Source organism: Tuber melanosporum (genome assembly GCF_000151645.1).
Source record: "Tuber melanosporum whole genome shotgun sequence assembly, scaffold_140, strain Mel28".
In the NCBI taxonomy this organism is placed as follows: domain Eukaryota; kingdom Fungi; phylum Ascomycota; class Pezizomycetes; order Pezizales; family Tuberaceae; genus Tuber; species Tuber melanosporum.
The window spans coordinates 222324-244300 of record NW_003298798.1 but is presented as its reverse complement, the minus strand read 5'-3'; the positions used below and the strand labels follow the sequence as shown (position 1 = coordinate 244300).

Here is a 21977-nt window from a genome sequence, read left to right as displayed (position 1 = left end):
GCCCCTGAAGGAACTTATTAATTGTTCAGGAGGAGCAAAAAAAGGATCCCAAAACACCCGAAAGAGGCATCCAAAGCACCACTTTCGGACCCCTATCATAATATATTACTCGGTATAAGGCTCGAGAGTGGCGTCACCCGCGGCTCCGCAGAAACGTCCATTTTTCCTGGCGGTCGGTCCCTTCTTCCGCCATGATTATTCCGCTCAAGCTAAATTTTCCATTAGAACCTTAAAAAACCGTCTATGATAGCTTAGGTTATGATATCAGTTTTTATTTCTGCCGTCAGTGCAGGTGCTGTTGTTAGCTTGCCGTTTGTACGAGTACGGCGCGGTACTCGTACAGTACATCCACTGTTTTACCGGTATGGGCCCAAGAGCTCAGGAAAGGGCACAAAGATACCACAAATAGTGTACAGTAGATTTATGTGATTTAGAATAGTTGGTTGTTTCTTTTGGTTTATTTTATTTTTTTCCCTATATCAGCATCATTATTTACAAGGTGAGCTGCAAGGTCATGTCTCTCAGGTGCCGGGCAGCGGCGGGGTTTTTTGTTCTGATGTTGAGAGATTTATAGCAACTGACAACACCTGGGTAGTGCGGGGATTTCGAGTTACATATCCTTTGTTTTACTCTTCCATACTATGCAGTTGATCTGTGCCAGTAGGTCTCATAGATTTCAGTAAAATATTCCTTGCATCATAGTCCACCTTAAGTAAATTATGCCCATAAGATCTTCCGCCAAAAACATCTGGAGTCCTAGGTCCGAGGCGCGCGTTGCCCCACCGTGTGTTTGCTTATGTAACCGGGCTTGAGAAAAGGTGGAGCACAATAAATCCTAGCACGAGAAAGGGCAATACTCTAGCGTGTCTGTCAAGACCAAAAGGTTTCCCACCAATCCCATCCAACAAGTCAGCGAGCCAGAACGAAATCCTCGTCACCTCCCTTTCCGTTTCCTCTTTCCCCTTTCCATCCAACTCAACAGTACTCGTACCTTATCACAGCTGTTGCGTCTCTCTTCGCGTGTCGTCGCCGTCGTCGTCCTTTCTCCCGCCTCCCTCACATTCAACTCAACTCAGGTAGCCTTGTCTTCATCCTCCTCCTATCTTGCTTCCTTCTCCTTCTCCCTTTCGCTTCCGCTCCTTTCTTCCCTTCTTCCCTCCTCTGTTCCTCCCTCCCTCTTTTCATCATCCACTTCATACCCTTCACCTGACCTCTAATTACGCTCGATAGATCTCTTTCTTCTACTCTACTCTTATCCTCTTCGCCCGTCTGATCCCAACCGAGACCCGCCCCGACAGATTTTCACCCGGACCTGTTCTAGTTTCTCCTGGCAGTTTATTCTCTGTTCTGTTCAAGCTGAAAGAGACTCTGTTTCCTTTGTCTGCTGGTGAATCAACGCACCTGACCTGTCCTGTACCTCCCTCGTCTGTGAGGAAGAAAATATCGTTTTTTTGCTGGAAACTTTGAGGGTCTCAGGTGGGGATCTTTTATTTCTTGGTGTAAGAAGAAACAAGCGAGCAAAGTTGTACCGTGCTACAAGAGGGAAAAGAGAAGCTTAGTATTCACACTTCCCACAGTGTACGTATCACCACCCTTTTTGTTCTGTATCGAGTCTTGCCCGTGAGCACATACGCTGGCTAAGATAACCGGTCGAGGTGTTGATTGCTCTATTTCCTTGCTCTCTGGAATTTCTCGTACTCTTTTCTTTTTCTTTGATTTCGTTCTCATCTCATCCCCTCTTTCTCTCCCTGCTTTGCTCAGACTTGATTGCTAGCTCCAAATGCGTCTCTTTCTCCTGTTACGTTTTTTAACTTTTTCTTGGAAGCTGATCTGCGGTATGGCTTGTACAGACCCTGTATCTTGTTGCCTGACAGGTGAAGAGAATTGTTAGTGAGAAGCAAAGCAAGTCACCTTAAGAAAGAAGCAGTTTCATCAATCTCGTGAAAATCTCGAATACAAAATGGCCGACGATTTCGACATCGATATTTACGGCGATCTTAACCCTGACGAACCAGCGACCACTTTCAAGAAAGAGGATGAGGATTTGTTTCTTGACCAAAACCAGGGAGACACTAATGGCGATAATAAGCAAAATACTGCCGCAGGTGAAGACACCAACATGGGTTCTGCAGCAGGTGATGGTGATAACTCTGGCAACTCCGCGGTTGTAAAAGAAGAGGCAGCAGTCCAGCCGAAACAGAAGAGGAAGCTTGATGATAGACCTTTTGACCCTGCCGCTACCACAGCTCTCTATGTCGCCGATTTGCACTGGTGGACTACCGATGATGACATCCGTGGGTGGGTAAACGAGTGCGGTTGCGAAGACGAATTGAAAGATATTACCTTTAGCGAACACAAGGTTAATGGTAAATCCAAAGGGTAAGTCTTTTTCCTCACTATCTAACCATCTGAAAGCTTCGCTAAGTGTTCTTGTCGATATAGGGTTGCTTTTGTTGAGTTTACTTCTCCCCAGGCTGCAACAGCTGTTAAAAATAAAATTGAGGTTGGAGGAAGTCAGCCAGCTTACATGGGTAAACGGCATACGGTCTCTTATACCAATCCCAGCATCAATCCGTTTCGCACACTTCCGAAAGACGCCCCCCAGCGTGATAGGCCCCGCGACGGGTTTCAAGGCGGAAGAGGTGGCAGTGGCGCTAGTAGTGGGGAGCGTGGTGGTCATTCCGGACCACCAGCTGTCCAGCCTTCCGCAATCGGTATGTCAGGAGGTATGAACTCTGGTGGAGGTTTTAGAGGTAATCGTAGTGGATTCGGGGGTCCAAATCGCGGCAGCATGGGAGGTGGGTTTGTCGGCAATCGCGGCGGTTTCGGAGGCCCAGTCGGTGGCCCGCAATCCCCCCAGCCTGGTTTCCAAGCTCCCATGGGCAACTTCGGTGGACAAGGTATGCCAATGCAACAATTTGGTGGAGGGAACTTCCAAGGGGGTAATTTCCCCGCCGGCAGAGGTGGTATGAATCCTATGAGGGGCGGACCAGCAGGTATGAGAGGCAGAGGCGGCATGGGACACAACGGTATGATGGGCGGTGGCATGGGTGGTATGGGCGGTAATATGGGCGGTGGAATGGGAATGGGTGGTAATATGGGCGGTATGGGTGGCAATATGGGTGGAAGCATGGGCGCCGGTAATATGGATGGTGGCTTCAATCCTATCGGAATGGGAGGCTTCAACCCCATGGGTATGGGTATGTATGGTCAAGGATTCCAACCGTCTGCGCGTTCACTTACGACCTACCCCAATCAAGCAGGCCCTGGGGGATTTCCGGCTCCTCACTTTAACCCGGCATTCTTTCCTAGTGGTCCACAAGGAGGCAACCAAGGCCAATGGGACAACCCACATCCAGCAAAGAGGCCTCGCCCCAATGAGTAGCGGTTAGCATGATTTAGGAAAAAAAGGTCTTGCTATGAAAAACCATTGGTGGATCCTGGCTATGGGCGCTAATTTTGCTAATTTTTCCACTCAAATTCTTTCTTGGCTTGCGCTTCAGTCTCGGGGGTGGTGGTGGATATGAGGGGATTTGCAGTGGAGGGAAAGTGTTATGGGCATCGTAGTCTTTTTTTCAATCGTCTCCCTTCCTTTTTTTTCCTTCCCATTTTCTTTTTTCCCTTGGTATTCAATTTCTTCCCCATGTAGTTTATCGCAAAGGCTTTTTTTAGTACAGTTTCCAAAACACAATCTCGGAGTTTTTTCCTGCAGTCTTTTTTCTCTTTTTTCCCTATTTTCTTAGCCTTAGTTTTCCGTATGTCTGGTCCGTATTCCCTACCCGCTTTCTAGGCTTCCTTGTTCTCTTATATCTTTTCTGGAAAGCACGAGGAGTACGTGAATGTTTCTGTGAGCGCCGTGATTAGGGGATTTGATTGTTGGAAGGAGGGTGTATTGATACTATCATACTCGGCTTTTGTTAACTTGAACCGGTTGTTTTTTCATTTTTCACATTTTCTTTCCCCACGAATTGTGGGGGAAAGCCTTTTTTCCTCTTTCTTTTTACAGTACCAAAAGATGGATTTCTCTCGCGGTACTGAAGGTGGGCTGGTATATAATGGATCATACCTTTTTTCATGGTGGCAGCGAGTACAGTTGGTGTTGTGGTACTACCGGTATTGTTGTTGTGGGTGAGTGCCTGTTATTTCTACATTGAAAAGCTCGGTATGGAGTTTTTTCGGTGCTCAGTCTTAGTGTATGAACTACTCGAGTATGATACCAGTATTTCTATTACTCTTAGGGTCAGTGTGATATGGTATGTGTTAGGACAGTCACTTGGGGAAAGTCTGGACTAGTATCACAATGTTATATCTGTTGGAGTCGAATTACCTTGTCTAGAAGTACCAGTACAGTACAAGTACTATCATCATTGAAAGTGTCTCCAGCCGTTAGCCCATTTCCCTCTCAATCTGCCGCATGTGGGCTTGGCACCATCCATCCACCTCTGCGGTAGACCATAAGTTAGTGTGCTCCATAATTCTATCAAACAGTAAGAGGAAGGGGTGATGCATGTGTGTACGAGTAGGGTTACCGCAGAGGCAAATACAAAACCTCTAGAGCCCCTCCTCCATAGAATGGCTTTTAGGGTCCACCATAAGTATTTCTCCCCGTCACGGGGGGATCCTCTGATAAATCACTGACCCTCACACTCCAAGTGCGCTGCATCAAATTGCTGTCCTCGCGCGGTATCATATCATACATACGAGTACAGCAAACAGCGGGGGACCCAGGGCGGGTCTTAGGTTAGTCTACGGTTTGGAATCCCTGCTCGCAGAGCCGCGCCAAGTCTTGACCTGAGCTACCGTATCTTTCGCCAAACCAAGACGAAAGCTGGTCCTTTGTCATAGACTCACAATCTAGCGGCGGCACCGAACAACCCTACCACCCCGGCTCCACGATACGCAGGATGGAAATCGCAAAGTCCCTCGTAAAGTGTGTAGCTCGTGCCTTTTACGATACAAAGCATATTCTTGTCCTCGATGCCCTCATGATCCATAACGCGTATGTCCCTTAGTTTTCCGCGCTTGCCTCGGAGGCTCTTTTTTTTTTTTTAATACTCTCCCAATGTTTTCGCTGCTGACGATGCAGTGTTCGCGATGATGAGCTGGGGAAATTGTTGGGCTTTCAATCTAAGGACTTACAAAAATTATGCGGGAGGCTGAAGGAAGATCGCATGCTCGCTGTGTCGGTCCCCGAGGCTTTTATGGGGAGTGTGCAGGTTTCTGACTAACTTGATGGATGTAGGCATAATCGGCCAGAACAGAAGGAAGGGCAACAGCGACCGACAAACCGGACTTACTACTACGTTGAGTTCAGGAGCACAATCGACGCTGTCAAGTATCGCATGCACGGCGTTGTCAAGGACGTGGAGAAGAAGATGAATAAGGACGCTGACACAAAAGGATATGTATGTCCATACTGCCAGAAGAGGTTCTCAATCCTGGATGCGATGTCGGTGGCTCGCGATGAGATGGGGCTGTTTGTTTGCGATCGGTGTAATACTACACTTGTGGATGACGATGATAGCGCCGAGGTCAAAACAAGTCAGGAGCGGTTGGGGAGACTAATGGAGCAGATGAAGAAGATTATTGATATGCTAAAGATGATTGACGAGATCGTTGTGCCGGTGTAAGTGTTTCTTTTGGTATTCATGAGTTGTGTTAACGGTTGACGTTCGCAGTAATGATTTCGAGACCGCCATTGCGAATTCTGTTCCTGTGCCTCGAGATAAGAATCACCTCTACTCAGTCCCCGTCGCTGGGAAAGGCGCCACGAGCACCCGAAGCTCCGGAGCCCCTGCTTCCATCGAAGTTTCTTTCACTTCCACCTCGGAGAAGACAGCTGCTGAGCTTGCCTCAGAGCAGGCGATGAAGCAAGCCCAGGCTGAGAAGAACGCACTTCCGGTCTGGCACACCAAGTCTACCGTTGACCCCGGCGCTACGACCACCGCTGGGGCCAAGGAGGCTGCGGAAAGGGAAGCTCGTGCCCTCGATGGTATTGGAATTGCGCAAAAGTCCAAGGAGGAGGAAGGCAAGAAAGCTGCTGCCAGTAACGGGGCGAATGGCATTCAGGCAGACGGTAAGGTGATACGCTGCCCCCTCTGACATGTTTACTAAACCGGTGGTGCATTAGCTATCGCTGAATATTATGCCGCATTGGCAGCCCAGAAGGCCAAGGAAGCCCAGGAGGAGCAAGAAGATGATGATGACGACGAAGAGGAAGAAGACGGTGAGGAGGGGGCGCGGGGGATTGGGGGTGGGCGGCACGAGGAGGAAGAAGAAGACGAGGGTGAGGACGACGATGAGGACGACGATGACGAAGGAAACTTTGAAGACGTTGTCAATAGCAACGCTTTCACTCCTCCTACTGCTACGAATTCAATTAAGGTTAAGGATGATGACTCAGATGATGACTCCACGGCCCCCGCTGCTAAAAAACCAAGGCTTACTGAGACTGAGGACAAAGAAGAAGGCGGAGAAGAGGACTCCGATGAGGAGGCTGACTTTGAGGACCTGAAATTGTAGCTGGAACGATCGACGAGATGTGATTTCTGCTGTCTCTCCATGTTGCCTGAGTCTTATCATGTTTTTTTTTGGCACTTTCTCTCTTCCTGTTTTAGTACTCGAGTAGTCACTATTTGTTTGTTAGATTTGGGTAGGTCAGCGTAATAGAATAATGTATTATAAATTGCTAATGGGAGCGACGGCTTAAAATAAATGGCTACTGTATTCTGGCCTTGTATTTTTTTTACTGTCATGTTATTTAGGACTAAATAATATCGAACGGTCGAGGATCCCTTGTGAACCCCTGATGCCAGCCCCAAACCCTAAACCCCGGGACCCCGGTTTGAAGCGAGAATTCCCGATGGAGAGCAGAAAACATCTCCCTCCACAATCCACTCTCTATCAAAGTAATCCCACAACCCCCCCATCTCCATCAACTCCATTCGATCATGATGTCCATGCGACTAACCAAGGGTCTCGTGGGTAAGCTCATCTTTCCTGCACTCCAAATCTCACCTCTCCACAATGCTCCAATGAAACTAACAGCGGGGTCGAAACATCTGCAGGAGCGACCCGCCTCCGTCCAACGGCCGCACCCTTACCAAAGCTTGTACCGGCAATCAACATCGCTGCGACCCGCTACCAATCAACCGGAACCCCAGCGCCGGTAGACCCCAAGGAAAAGGCCCAGTCCCTACTCGATGCTCTCCCGGGATCCAGCCTCATCTCCAAAACCGCAATTATCTCCTCCATTGCAGGTCTCTCGGTAGCCGCGATCTCCAGCGAGCTCTACGTCGTGAATGAGGAAACATTGGTGGCCATCAGTCTCCTCACGGTATTCTACGGCGTCGCCCGTATGGGCGGGCCAGCGTACACTGCTTGGGCGACCGCGCAGGTCAACAAGATTCGCGACGTCCTCAATAATGCTCGGGAAGACCATACCCGTGCCGTCCGAGACCGTATCGAGAGCGTGCAGCAGATGGGTAGTGTCGTGGAAGTTACGAAGGGGCTTTTTGAAGTTTCGAAGGAGACAGCGAGACTCGAAGCTACGGCTTTCGAGCTCGAGCAGAGGACTGCATTCGCTACTGAGGCTAAGAGTGTTCTAGATAGTTGGGTCAGGTACGAGGCGCAGGTTAAGCAGAGGCAGCAGAAGGAGTTGGCCGAAAGCATGATTGCAAAGGTTAATAAGGAACTGGAGGACCCAAAGAAACTGAGCCAGATTTTGGCCCAAAGTGTTCAGGATGTTGAGAGTATGATATTGCCCCTCCTCTCCTTTTTCCTTAGTCTTCTGGAATTTCTTCAGGGTTTCTTCCGCTGTGGGTTGACTAATATTTTACCCCTTCGATAGGAATCTTTTCCGCTAGAAAGTAAATATCTCGGTTGCCCGCTTCATTTCCTCGGACTTTTAGATTAGGGGTAGTTTAGGTGGTGTTGCCCTGATCACTACGGAATACCGAGATATTTTTTTCTTTTACATAAAACAAAAAAATTACATCACTGGTATTGGTATTTTTCAATTGGTTTTTCTTTTTTCCTCGAGATTTCTTTTTCCAAGCAATTAGCATAGAGCCCACTGAAGGCAATGCAAGGCAAAAAGAAAAAAAAGAAAACGGGAAAGGGTCTAGACCACTCTGCCACTGTTTTATCAACGGGAGAGAGTGCAAACTAGACGCAACTATTCTATACCAAAAGCTTGTTGAAAACAGTTGACAAAGCTGGTGTGCCTTGAAAAAGATTGTGTTAGGTTTTTGTTTTTCGAGATCCACTGCTACGAACCGAATGCCATCTCCTTTTTTATCTATGTTGGGGATTAGCGACGGTTGAGTTGGTATGCATAAATAGTTTTGTGAGGACTTACGTTCGCAATAGCCCGGCCAGGATTCAACCCCTTGGGGCAGGTTCTTGTACAGTTCATGATGGTGTGACATCTGTAGAGGCTCATCTCATTCTCAAGAGCGCTCTTTCTAGCACCCTTGGCCTCGTCTCTAGAGTCTGCCAACCACCTATACGACTGGAGAAGGACAGCTGGGCCGAGGTAGTCGGATGAGTTCCACCTAGGGAATGCTAGTCAGCTACTGTTATCTTATGAAACCTCCACGTGTGTGGGAAAGAAACAACCAGTAAGATGGGCAAGAAGTCGAGCAACAAGCGCAAAGAATACACTCGTATAATCCATCAAGTTTTTTCCTCTCTTCTACGGACTGGCGGTACTCCCTTCCATCGGGAGAGGGAGTCTTGCGCTGGAGATATGGCTTGATAGACTTGTACTGCTTGTAGAACTGTGTAAGATCCGGAACCAAATCCTTTACGACGTAGGTATGCGGAAGCGGGTAGATCTTGACAGGGGCAGAGTTGGAGACATCGATACGACCTGTCCACAGACACATTAGCAACCTTCCTTCACAAAGGAATGAGATCAAAAATTCAAGGAACATACACAAGCAAGCTAAAGTGTTGCTCCCCTGTATATTCATCGCACAACTCCCGCAAATCCCCTCGCGACAAGAGCGTCTAAAAGTGAGCGTAGGGTCAACCTCGTTCTTGAGTCTGATTAAAGCATCTAGCACCATGGGCCCGGTCTGGTCCATGTCCAGTTCATAGGTCTGCATGTAAGGCTTCTTCTCGGGTGTGTCTGGGTTCCATCTGTAGATCTGGAATTGCTTGATGTTTTCCTTCTTCGAACCGGACCCGGCGGGGACAGTCTGGGAGGCTGTGACAGATGCTAATGTGCGGAGGCCAGTGGTGAGCTTGAGAGATGTTAAAGTTGCGCGGCGCAACGAGCGGGAGAGGAATGTGACATTCATGGCGGAAGTTGATGTGGGTATGGATGATAAGGTGGGGGAGAGCAATGTGTGGTTGAGAGGAGGAACGAGGAGAGAAAGAGAGAGTAGTAGGTGAGGCTCTAATATTTGGCGAGTAGCGAGGGTAAGGGCGGTTATTGAGGGGAAGTATTGAGGTGAAATGAGGTTTTGGGCAAAAGTGCTCGTGATTGACAGGAAGAATCTGGTGAAGTCCAATGAGCCGAGGGAATAGGAATGCTGACATAACGAAATGGATAGGCTTTGATTGGCTGGAGATCAGTCACCATGGCGTCACTCGCATTCCTTTACGTTTTTGGTATCTTACCTCAAAGTCTCTCGAAACCCCTTGAACCAGCCCAAGACGATCTCTTGGGTAGGAGAAGAGTTTATCCTTATACTATACTCAAGTACTCAAGTATGGCTACTAGTAGACTAATGAGCGGTATTCGCGTCCAATAAGTTTCCGTACACGAAATAATGTAAAAACAAAAACCCGCAAGAAACCCCTATAAATGACCCCAATGAATCCAATTCTGCGCCGAACTCAATATGACACATAATACAATAGAACTACCGCGCAATACTGGAGGGTCTCTTATAAAGCACTTAGAAAGCACCCCTGAATTGATCCAAAATCTGCCGTACAAGAGGTCTCTGGCCAGCACCCTGGTTGGCATCAGCCACACCCTCTCCTTCCCTCAGTCTTCTCCTAAGATTCTCAAATTCCGCACCTTGGTTATCTTTGAATAGCCATTTGGGAATTCTCCATTTCGACTTCGGCAGTAGATCCATCCTCCAGGCATATCCCGCGGTCCACCCAACGGCTACCGACAGTAACGATCCCGGAGGCTGGCAAAAGGCGAGTTGAGTGGATAGTAGGTAGACATAGAATTTATCGGATAGTGTAATGCCTGGCCCCTCCTCTCCATTCGAGCTGGTAGATGTGAGCAGGCGAAACCTGTAAACCCCGGGAACCATAGCGTGATATTGGGCCAACGCAGCAAAGAGAATTGGAGTTGGGCCGGGTGGAAGGTAGTTCATTTGACCAAAAGTAAGCGGGCGAAATACAGCGGCTAACAGGAACGGTGCTGCAATATTTGTGGCGACAAAACAGTAAGCGAGGAAAGAAGCGTATTTCCGGGTCCCGAATAGGCGTTCTATAACCCTAAGGTGATAAATCACCAAGGCCCCAAATAGCAGCTCGCCTGCATTTGCGTAGCATGTCTGGTGGAAAGTTATGGGTGTTATAATCCTAGCTGTACGATACTGGGAGGGAGGTTGTTGGTACTGACCTGCCAGAGGAAAATTCGCCAAACTTGTCGGTGGACCCACAGATGAGGAATTATTTGTATATGGAAATAGTGTTTGATGTCGAGTATTGAGGCTAGGAGAGATGAGGCGACTATGAAGTAGAGGAGGGCTTGTGAGACCGGAGCAGAACGAAAGCCAGATTGTTGCATTATTCTGAAGTTGGTCGAGACCCGCAAGGGGTCCACTTGTTGGAAGTGGTGTGAGAAGAGGTTATCCGGCACTTGTATTCGTTATATTGTCTCTTGCCTTTTCCTTTTGGCTTTGGTTCGAGATGTGATTCGAGGTGAGAGGTTGAAGATTGAGATTGTTATTTGGGAGTGGGGAGGACACGTTCCTTACATTATGCGAATTAATTTGGTAGGACAGGGTTGCCTCCCATGTTACAGCACAGGTTTATGTCATTGATGGTCATACACAAGACTTTAGCGAGCATCTCGTGTTCTAGCCGCCTCGCTCCCTCACCCCGCCCCACCAAACAGATACATCTCTTTCTCCCCATCCACCAAATCTTTCTTTTCAATCAACAAACTGCCGTCCCGTCTGACCTACTGGGGAACCTTACACGATGGCTGAAATGGACGAGCAACCCCCCGCGCTTCAGGTCGAGGCTCTTCCCACTCAAGAGGTGCCAGTTCCCGGAAACCAAGAGCAAAACATCAATCCATTCACAGTCGAAGGAGCCATGGTTGACGGTAAAGTTGTCGCTATCGATTACGAGAAACTCATTAGGGACTTTGGTACCAGACATATTTCTCCTGAGCTTCTCGCCCGCTTTGAGAAGCTTACTGGGTGTAGGCCCCATCAATTTCTACGAAGAGGAATGTTCTTTTCCCATAGAGATTTTGAGAGAATTCTCGACCTTTATGAACAAGGGAAGCAATTCTACATCTATACCGGGAGAGGTCCTAGTAGTGAGAGTATGCATCTTGGGCACATGATTCCCTTTATGTTTACCAAGTAAATATGAACCGCTACCTTTTTCTTGATGTTTGCTAATTCGAAGTAGGTGGTTGCAGGAAACATTTGACGTTCCACTATGCATCATGTTGACGGATGATGAGAAATTTCTTTTCAAGCAAAACCTCACCATCGAGAACGTTAAAGGCTTCGCCCGAAAAAACGCAAAAGATATCATCGCGATGGGCTTTGATGTAAACAAGACATTCATATTCTCTGATCTTGATTATATGGGAGGAGCTTTCTATGAGAATATTTTGAAAGTAGCTCGTTGTATTACTACAAACCAGAGTAAAGCAACGTTTGGTTTCAACGATAGGTAAGTCTCTCGATTTTTTCTTATGGATAGTGTGTTCTTACACGAGGAAAGTGACAATATCGGCAAGCTGCACTTCACCGCCGTGCAAGCCAGCACGGCATTCTCAACCACCTTCCCTCACATATTTGGTGACGATCCCATCAAAGTGAGACAGATCCCGTCCTTGATCCCTTGTGCTATCGATCAAGATCCGTACTTTCGCCTTACAAGAGACGTCGCTGGAAGATTGAAGTACCAAAAGCCAGCTTTAATTCATGCAAAATTCTTTCCAGCCCTTGGGGGCTCTGGTAGCAAGATGAGTGCCAGCATCGATACCAGCGCGATCTTCATGAGTGATACTCCGAATGCAATGTTTGTTTTGACATATTTGAGTGAGTCAGATAACCGAGTGCTAATCTATGATTATAGTCGGAAGAAGATCAACAAGTATGCCTTCTCCGGGGGGCAGACAACTACTGAGGAACAACGCCTGTATGGAGGTAACCCAGATGTCGATGTCTCATTTCAGTACTTGACTTTCTTCCTTGAAGACGACGAAGAACTAGAAAGCATACGTCAATCATACCTAAAGGGTACTCTCCTCACTGGAGAACTTAAGGCCAGGTGTATCAAGGAGCTACAGGACTTTATTGCAGCCTTTCAGGAGAGAAAGAAGGCCGTTACGGATGAGATTTGCGCAGAATTCATGAGGCCAAGGTCACTTACTTGGGGCCACGGCCGGCCTAGGGATGGGGATGTCGAGAGCGTTGTTGAGAAGGTCAAGTCGGCTACTGTTGGTTAGATCAATGCCATTGCGGTTTTCGGGGCCCGTCGATATGTAGATCAGAACATAACAAATACCCATTCTCGTTCTCAGAATCGGGTCCTTGGTGCTTGGTGCTTGATTCATGCCTATCCTTTGATCCGACACCGGGAGGTAGACCTAGGAAGATAAGGCGTTGTTTCGGAACTTGACGGTAGAATGGCTGTTATTCTATTTTCTAAATTGCACTCGTAGTAGTGGGATGTTGTATAATATTGGACTCCACCCAGCCTGGGTTCGTGGAAATTGGTGGGCACAGGCGCTGTGCGGATGTCGCCTGGAAAAAACCAGCACAGAGCGGGAGAGTATGCAAATAGGGTATGGGAGTCTGGTTAAAATAGAGCAATTTTTCTTGGTTTGCCTATTCTTGTCAGACCAACTGCTTCCGGACAGGGCCCCACCTTGGGGAGATAACCGACTGCCGATCTGACGAGAAAATAGGTAAACCTAAACTAAGGCTTTGGTTATACAACTAAAAATCCGCCCACCCGCCCATAAAAATCCGCCCGTCTAAAAACGCCCGCTCGTCGATCCGATCTAAAAATCTCTATCATCTCACTCACGGTCAGCGTATATACTGTACGAGGGGGTGGAGAAAAGTGATCGGAAAACCGCTAATTTGACCAACTGTTGCCACAGATGGCCAGAGAGCAGCCAATCAGGTTTCAAATATAATGTGAGGAAAAAAGTGATCGGAAAGCAGAAGATCTTCCCATTCTAGTATGATGTAGCCATACCACCTGCTGCAATCACAGCTTCAAGGCGTTCTGGCATACTACAAATTAAGCCATCCAACCGGTCAACCCCAATAGAATCCCAAACAGCCTTCACTGCTGTAATTAAAACCTCTATGTCTTTGATTCTCCAAAAGGTCTCTCCTAACTCAGTCTCCAAATCACCCCATAGCGCCTCGATGAGATTTAAATCCGGGGATTGTGGAGGCCATGCGAGTTGCTCGACATTGTTGATTTGACGGCAATGCTTCGAAAACTTCTGATATCCTGAGGCACCATCTTGGACAACCTATTTTGTTACTATTAGTAATTAATAAAATCTTATTTAAATGTGTGTTCATATAATATTACCTGTGTCCAGCCATATCGTTCACAAGTTTGATGCCAAAATGGGATAAGAATAGGATCAAGGATGTGAGTAACATAATACCTAGAGTCGACCTTGGTTTTTGGAGGAATAGTATGTAAAATGGTCTTCATTTCACCACAAAATCCACCCCAAACTATTACACCTTCCTTTCCTGACTCCCAGGTTTCATCGATGCAATCGGCATGAAACTCTTCGTCTGGCCTACGTAAAACCCAGGGCCGATGCCCAAAGCCCATAGTTGTAAAGGTAGACTCATCTGTCCATACCGTTCATAGCCAATCGTCATATGTCCAATGGAGTCGTTCCTGACACCATTGGACGCGAAGAGGTTTATTCTTTTCACGAACGCCAAATCTAATATTATAATTAATTTATACAATTAGCTCTAATTTCTATAGATTTAAATATAAAAAAAACAAATACTGAAATAAAACAATTTGAAGTAAGATTAAAAGAATATACTTTTTTTGTGGACACCGCTTATAGTATCCCATTGATGCACACACATTACGAAGTGTGCGAACAGAGCAGCTATATCCAAGTGCTTCCAAAATATCCTCCCATGGTAGGCGACGAGTTTGCTTATCAGTCGTGATGAAGCGTTGCTGTCGTTCTTTTTCTGCTTCATCAAAAATGGGCAGTCGGCCGGTATGATATTTGTTTGTTGGTGTGTTATCGGCTTTCGAACAAGTGTAAATATCATGACAAGTACTTAACTTTATATTAACAAGGGCTGCAATATCTTTCCACTTCATTTTCGCTTCGTCACGAAGGGTAATAATACGAAGTCGCTCATCTCGGGTTGTTTCTCGATGTTTTGAATCACCAGGAAAGTACTTGTTCCGCGTTCCCTTTAAATGCATTGTAAGATGTGAAGGATATTCTGAATGGTGTTTTGGTGGTTGCACGGTATTGACCACAGACCTGTTTATATTGGATGACCTCACTCCCAAGATTGGGTTTGGGTTACTGAAACTTGATTTCTGACTTTCACAAGATCCACCAATCATATTCGTTCTGATCACTTACCCTTACACCCTCGTACCACTTAGAGTCGAACTCTGTAACTTACGCTTTATTCTGTTCACGCCCCTCAAGTCCCCTCCCATGCTCCATAGATTCCATGCGCTCCTCCCCGTCTTTAATAAACCTTTTTACCTCCTCCCTATTGTTGTCGCCATCGATTACCTCCATGATTTTCACGGCGGACTGAACGGTGAACGCTTGCATGACATCTTGCTTGTGTTGGGTGTTAGAGGTGATGCGGAAGATGTCGAGCTCCTTTTCGATGTGCTTGACATCCTTTCTGGCGTCCAGTTTCCAATTACTGCTAAGCTACTTTGATGTGGGTGAAGACTTTATGCCTGACTCTTGCACACTACTCCCTGCTGGGGGGTTGTGCACAACCTGTGGGCTGTACCCCTGTAGATATCGGGGGTAAAAGCTTACTACCGGTATTCAATTGTTTCCCCTTGGCTTTCATGGCCAGGCAAACCTTCATCCCCAAAGCTTTCAAGGTACCGTATTTGGCTGGTTGACCTCAAATAACTCTTGCTAACTTCTTGCCGGACCTTGTAGTCCCATGTTCAGGGACAAGGGTTCCTAAGGAGGGCTAACGCCTTCCTAACATGGGATAGTCAAAGGTACCGTATTCAGCTATTCTGTCTCCTTAACTGGCCATCTCAATTCTGTTAATTTGCCAACCTAAACCTATTTTGGGCTGATCTCCCCATTATATATATATATATAGGGTTATTCGTGACAGGCAGAGATAGCAAATCGAAATAGTTTTTACGGTACCCTGAGGTCTGCTGGGACAGACCTCTGAGCGAAACAAAACGATGGGCCCATCTACTCGAGTACCAAAATAAATCCTTCCCTCATTTACTTACAAGCTCTTGTTTTCCATGGAGTCTTGGAGATGTTCGGATGCTTCCACCGCAAACTCTCTGAGAGTTCGCGATTAACACACTGGTTTGTCAGGATATTGGCAGCAAATATATAATCATTGCTCCTTAATTGACTACTATTGGCTGGATGGCGCAACGGTAGCGCGTCTGACTCCAGATCAGAAGGTTGCGTGTTCAAATCACGTTCCGGTCAGCTTCTCTTTTTGCTTTTTATGAGTGCTGGCTAGGGTTCTTGCCCCCTGCTACTAAATGACTGTTTCCTTCAAGTGATCTGTGGAACAATTCTCTCCCTCCCTCCTTCCTCCTACCACAGACTACAAGTGTATTTACTCGGTAGGTCCGTTATCACCTATCGGTCTCCGATCTTCTGATTGGGGGCAGAACATTCCGAGAGGGCATAGTGTTTTCCAGGTGGGATAGCTTTGGGAGGCCGAGCTTGCTAGATCTCGTTCATTAGCATTTATTGTTCTGTTAGCTAACTCCGCTAAGCCTATTGTGGTTTAGACACTGATTTCCATTGAGATCTCCGATACCGGTAATGTATTTAATGAGTTTTTATGGTACAGCACCAATGGAAGAGTGGAAAAATTGGGGGGAGGGGCCATGGCCAGTGGACGATGGTTAATAGGTAAGGTTTTGGTCGGGGTAGTTTTGTTTTTTGTCTTTAGTTTATACTTACACCATCTCGCTTTGTGGCCTGGGTCTACCTCATCTCCGTTCATGCTGTTCTTGAGGGACCATTCGGGACCGAGTAAGTAGAGTTAGCGAAGGCGAGGGGTGTTCTTTCTGTGTCCTGTTAGCCTTCAGCTTACCCAGTCAATAACGGCGCGGATGGTGCCTACCCTCATTTCCTTCTTTTCTTACACTACCGCTTTCTCTCGTGCTCACTTGCTTGTCGGCGGCCTTTGCTCCGGCTACTTGGGTCGTTCGGGAATGGGGGTTGGGTGAGGGGAGTGATGGTGGAGAAATAAAGAAGCTGCAAGTTACTGGCGTATTGTACTTGTTCGTGAATTGGCATTTATTGGTGCCGTTTTAAGGATTCGGTAAGTGTTAGTGTGCGAGTGGTTTGGGTGTGTGGATTTTCTTTGAAGCATACTCCATGGCCGATTTATCGACGAAGCATTACCGAACCGGCATACGCCTGCAGGGATCAAACTCACAACTTAACTGCAAGAAGCTGTGAAGTATAGGCACCGGTTCTACTACTGTCGGAGCACTCTACAATACCGGTACTCGAGTACGATTATGGCGCCAGCGCCTGAGAACCAGCCCTCACGGCACCCAACCTTGACGGAAATTTCAGTTTGCGACAACAACACCTACAAATAGAACTTTTTAAAATTCCTTCTCTGGAGTTTTTCCAATTGGTAATTGGAACAAATTCGCAGAGCGATTTTCTTTTCTGTCCTCCGGCTGGTGCTGTATAGGCCCCCAAAGTTTGCGTAGGAAGGTGCACATTGAGGCTTGCATGGAAAAGGGTTTTTGTTTAATAATTAATAATTAACCAAGATACTCCCTGATAAGGTATAGTCTACTGTCGTGTTAGGACTAGCGTTCTTAATTCGTCGTGAGACCCAGACTAAGTCCCAAGCGGCTGGCACCACACTTCCGTGCCTCTAGACGTTTGGGCATTTCTTGGTGGGTCTTTAGTAGCAATATCTCAGTGTCACCGCCGGTGCAATTGATGTCTCTGAGAGCTTCGAATAGAAGAGGAGAGGTCATCATGACAAGAGTGGCAATGTTTTAGGTTGTATAAATTTGTCGCAACAAGAGGATGTGTAGGAAATTTGGGCAGAATTGTTGGTTCGCTGTTTGTCCAGGAAGAGGAAAAATCTATGTTCGGTGCTCGCTCTCGGTATTGATGGTCGTTTTTATTGTCACCACTCCCAGGGTGGGTCCAACAGCACCTGCATTATCGGACTTGTAGATGGCCGTGCTCCTGACTACGGATAGGACGTGGTCGTAATATGAAATGGTATGGAGTGGGTCTTCATTATGAATTTAGGCCCGCTAGTTTCTACACTATGCTGAGAAAAACAACATCCCTCTCGGCACCATATCCGCAGCGTCTCTGACAGTATGCCAGTGGCTACGATAGTGTGGCTAGCTACACACGCCGGTATTAGTGAGCAAAAGTCCAAAAACTCGTGCTGATGCGGTAACGATCGGAGGTGGCGATGGAAGTGAAAATGGTATTTGGTAATTAACTGAAGGGAGTGAGTTATAACTTAGCATATTCAGGCGGCAGTGTTACAATCGGAAGGGGGAGGAAGGCCGCAACCTTAAGCTGACTTGAGTACAATGGGCCGAACTATTAGTGGTGTTTGAGAGCTACGATTATGGAAGGTATTGGTGGTGTTGATAGACGGTGTTGATAGACATTGTTCTTTTCTTTTTCTTCTTTCTTTCTCACGAGAAGGGAACTGGTTTGTTAGAGTAAGTGTTGATTGAGGGGAGTTTCATTTGACTAAATGTATGAGTGGATATCTAGTAGTAAGAACTATTATACTTTTTTTGAGAATTGCCGTAACTCTCAGAACAAGAACAACTAATCAGCTAAGGCCCTCCACCGGTGATCATCTAGCATGATTTTTGCAATATTGCCTCCACGCCGAGAAGTTGCAATATGTAATGGTGTTTCTTGTAAATGATCAAGAACAGAAACATCAATTCTTGAATCTTGTAGAAGCATGCGGATCATTCCTTCTCCTCCAGATCCAATAGCCTGATGCAGTGGTGTCTTATTTCTCTCATTACGAGCATTTATGTCCGCTCTGCCATCTTCCAATAGTGTCTTGACTGCTGCTTTACTTTTGTAACTTGCTATATGTAGTGGCGTGTCCTGATTTGAGTTCCTAGCATTAATGTTCAATCTTGTATCTTGAAGTAGAATTTTTAAGATAGAAGCATCTTGTAGCTTTGCAGCCTCATGGAGTGGTGTATGCTGATTTGGAGTTGGAAAATTAATATCCAATCTTGGATTTAGTAGAAGCAATTGAACACCTTCAATAAATCTCTTTCTTATAGCATATATGAGAGGTGTAATGGTATCACCATTTGTACTGCTAATATTTAGATGAGGATCAGCAAGAAGAAGTGATAGAATATGTATATTCTTCTTGTCAAGAGCACATTGGAGTACAGAGCGGCCTGCAAATCCAGCAGCATTTATCTGAATATGAGGATGTGCTAGCAGCATAATAACAGCTTCTGAGAGTTTAAATTGGATAGCTAATATGAGTGGTATTTGAAATTCTTCAAGGTAGAGTGTATTAACATTGACATTATATTCAATGTTACTTAGTAATACCTGTACCATTTCCACACGTCTACAAATTATTGCAAACAGTAATGGACTGATTCTAATCTTATCAGTAATATTGGGATCTATACCGCAATCCAAAAGTGTCTGTAAAGTTATGTTTGTTGGCATTTGTATTGCTTTAATAAAAAGATTAGGAGAATGTCCAACTAATGAACATATTCCATGATTCAGAAGAAAGTGCACACTTTGTATATCATTGCGTGAGGCATAGGCAAAAAGTACCTTACAGCAAAGCATAGAGCAGGATGATTTCAACACCATTTTGATCAAAACATGTTGAAGGAGATAGGAGAGGTGCCTATTAGTATGAAGAAGAGAGTTTTGATCAGAGAGAGATAGTTTAGAAGTGACTTCCAGGATTATCTCATTTGGGAGTGAGAGGAATGACATTATGCTAATGTCTTTCTTGTCTTTTTTAGTTTTTGAGTTAGTACTAAGTATTTGTAGTCTTAGTTTGTAAGAAATAACTAAAACTGCTAGTGTTAGATACAGATAAGCTAAATAAAAGAAGAAACTTAAAGGCTGAAATAATCAAATCAAGGTAGGAATAATACTAGGCTGTCGTTAATTAAACAAAATGTTAACAATTGTTTTTGTTGTAATATCTTGTAGGTAGAGTATTAGTATAGTTGTTAGAGTAGAATATGTTTTGGTTATTCAAGTAGTGTTCTCTGGTACTTGATCTATAAAGTAAGCAGCAAGAAGTAAGAGATCATTAATATATATACTAGTATTACTTTTCCAATGAGTACTAATAGAAATATTCTGATAGATAGTTGTTACAGTGAACTTCCTAGAAATTTAACTAAATTGAATCAAAGTTGGAATATATATTAGAGAAACAGTATCACATAGAATAATTATATTTCTATAGTACCTAGTAATTAGATTTTAATTATTCTATAGTTTGATAAAAGATGTCATTATTGATTATTATTCCAATACTAATAATGCTATTTTTTATAATATGAGAATTCTCCAATCTAAAAATTTAATAAATGTAATTTTAGGTATTCTAATAGTGAGATTTGAATTTTGAAAAATATGGCACAATTGTACTTGATGTATGCTGATATTATATCGATAAGTTTTAAAATAAATACTTTTTTCAACAAAGATCTATACAAATGTGAACTATTTGAGTATAGTTTTAGTATAAGTTATAAAGTATAAAGTACTATCCACAGATCAAATAACCTTATTATGGAAATATAAATTTCAGAACTGTAAAGTCTTCAATTATCTACTAATATAGAATGTATTTAATTTAAGTTTTAAAATATATTTGTGTAAATTGACAAATAGGTATTATTTTGGGAAATTGACTGTACTTGAAATTCGTTCTTGCTTAGTGGGTAGACCATTTTACATGGTTTGTATTTTTTCTATCCCCACGGACTTGTGAGGTTGCTAACATTCATGTTAAAAGATTTGGAGTCTTGTTAGATCTTAGCCTTATTATAAGGATCTGTACTCTGTGGGTCCTATAGCTGTGGCAACTAATATCAGATGTTTGAATCCTAGATTCACCAATAAGGGACAAATTAGAACTAGCACCATGATAATATTTGTCAGATTTCTCCCTGTTCAGTACACAAGAAAAATGGTATTTTTCTTAATTTAATGCTATTTGTCTGCTCTTTTTTTAAAAAATAAATGGAGGCCTATTTGGCATACCTATAAAAGTAATGTTTTTTTAATAAAGTGGCTTTTTTTTTTATTGGATTTAGTTTTGTAAAATAAGAAGGAGATTAGGGTATAATAGAAACATGAAAATAAAATTAATGAAATGACTAAGGCAATCTTATTGAGAGTGATAATAATTCAAGTGAATGTCTTAATAATGGTTTTCGAACTTGATGGAAGTTTATTACTGCAGGTGTTAGAAAATTATGCCAAGCTACAAGTATGTGTATAGTGGGGACATTTTATAAAAGCAGTCAGTTTGACAACATGTAGTGCCTGGATTTAGGTTTATACTAATTATTTAGGATGTATTTTGCTTGCATATATCAGCCGGAAAAAAATAGAGAAAATATTGCCAAATACTATTTTTTCTGAAAAATACCTTTTCTTTAAAATAGCTTTAAAACTATTTTCAGAAAAAACACGATTTCTTTTATAAATGTGTATCAAACAGGGCCTAAATGTTTTTTATAAAGACTGCAGCATACTGAATATGTTGGAAAATAGATAAGATTACATGATAAAATTTGGAGATTCAGAAAAGTGTCTTTACTTTCGTAAAAATGCACTCAGACGAGATAAATGCTGTACCTTAGTTATAGTATAATTCTTGTCTGAACTTTACAAGAAGGTAATAAAAGATAATTGGTATTAGGAATAATATGTATTATAATATATATTAGAATATAAGAAAAAGTAATACATTTAATAGTTCGTTCCCCTCCTATTTTGCTGTCACTCATCATTGGGGAAAGCAAATAAGATATGAAAGCAACTAGGATGCAGTTAGAAGTACCAGGATTTGATATCCAGGAACCAACCTAAGTGGGGTAATCCCACTCAGAATCAGAATCTCTGATTAGGAATACCAGGATCCGATACCTAGGAACCACCCTAAGTAGGGTAACCCTACTTGGAATCAGAATCCTGGATTTCCAACATCCTCCTCGAGCTCCCTGACTGGGCTCGTATGTCATCATACATATTAGTCTCAATTGTATTCTGTGACTATACTGCCACAGAATTGATGGTATCAGGATAATACTATATAAGTCCTGACCGTCCATCCAACCAGATTTCATTTGCAGGTTATCTGGGAGGGGACATTCACTTAGGTTTGGGAAGTAGAATGGAGTAAATCTGTCAACTACTCAGAGTGTTACTAGGCTTCAAAGATGTGATATCTTTGGTATGAGCCGTAGGTAATGGGACATTTTCGCATAAAGAGACGGTATCAAATAGTAAAGAATTTCAACAGGAA

At 44.4% G+C, this 21977-nt stretch overlaps 6 protein-coding genes; 4 read left to right on the top strand and 2 right to left on the bottom strand.

The window, feature by feature from the left end:
- Positions 1–1960: 1960 nt before the first annotated feature.
- On the top strand, positions 1961–4218 carry GSTUM_00002679001 (uncharacterized protein; the record flags this gene model as incomplete). XM_002836370.2 has 3 exons in its annotated part: positions 1961–2379; positions 2443–3200; positions 3261–4218. 3 exons carry the CDS (start codon positions 1961–1963, stop codon positions 3383–3385), a joined length of 1302 nt encoding a protein of 433 aa, XP_002836416.1. The 3' UTR covers positions 3386–4218.
- A 686-nt stretch (positions 4219–4904) lies between these two features.
- GSTUM_00002678001 (uncharacterized protein) lies at positions 4905–6738 on the top strand (the record flags this gene model as incomplete). XM_002836369.2 has 5 exons in its annotated part: positions 4905–4999; positions 5087–5182; positions 5243–5626; positions 5679–6076; positions 6131–6738. The coding sequence occupies 5 exons, from the start codon at positions 4905–4907 to the stop codon at positions 6520–6522; spliced, it is 1365 nt and encodes a 454-aa protein (XP_002836415.1). The 3' UTR covers positions 6523–6738.
- A 160-nt stretch (positions 6739–6898) lies between these two features.
- On the top strand, positions 6899–7993 carry GSTUM_00002677001 (uncharacterized protein). XM_002836368.2 has 3 exons: positions 6899–6984; positions 7068–7751; positions 7850–7993. Exons 1-3 carry the CDS (start codon positions 6954–6956, stop codon positions 7870–7872), a joined length of 738 nt encoding a protein of 245 aa, XP_002836414.1. The 5' UTR covers positions 6899–6953; the 3' UTR covers positions 7873–7993.
- A 9-nt stretch (positions 7994–8002) lies between these two features.
- GSTUM_00002676001 (uncharacterized protein) lies at positions 8003–9455 on the bottom strand. XM_002836367.2 has 5 exons: positions 8939–9455; positions 8844–8872; positions 8620–8780; positions 8360–8555; positions 8003–8299 (listed from the first exon to the last, which is right to left on the bottom strand). Exons 1-5 carry the CDS (start codon positions 9303–9305, stop codon positions 8270–8272), a joined length of 783 nt encoding a protein of 260 aa, XP_002836413.1. The 5' UTR covers positions 9306–9455; the 3' UTR covers positions 8003–8269.
- Positions 9456–9774: 319 nt separating this feature from the next.
- Positions 9775–10909, bottom strand: GSTUM_00002675001 (uncharacterized protein). XM_002836366.2 has 2 exons: positions 10595–10909; positions 9775–10526 (listed from the first exon to the last, which is right to left on the bottom strand). Exons 1-2 carry the CDS (start codon positions 10760–10762, stop codon positions 9909–9911), a joined length of 786 nt encoding a protein of 261 aa, XP_002836412.1. The 5' UTR covers positions 10763–10909; the 3' UTR covers positions 9775–9908.
- Positions 10910–11134: 225 nt separating this feature from the next.
- Positions 11135–12955, top strand: GSTUM_00002674001 (uncharacterized protein). XM_002836365.2 has 4 exons: positions 11135–11570; positions 11620–11889; positions 11941–12240; positions 12298–12955. Exons 1-4 carry the CDS (start codon positions 11179–11181, stop codon positions 12668–12670), a joined length of 1335 nt encoding a protein of 444 aa, XP_002836411.1. The 5' UTR covers positions 11135–11178; the 3' UTR covers positions 12671–12955.
- The last annotated feature ends 9022 nt before the right edge of the window (positions 12956–21977 follow it).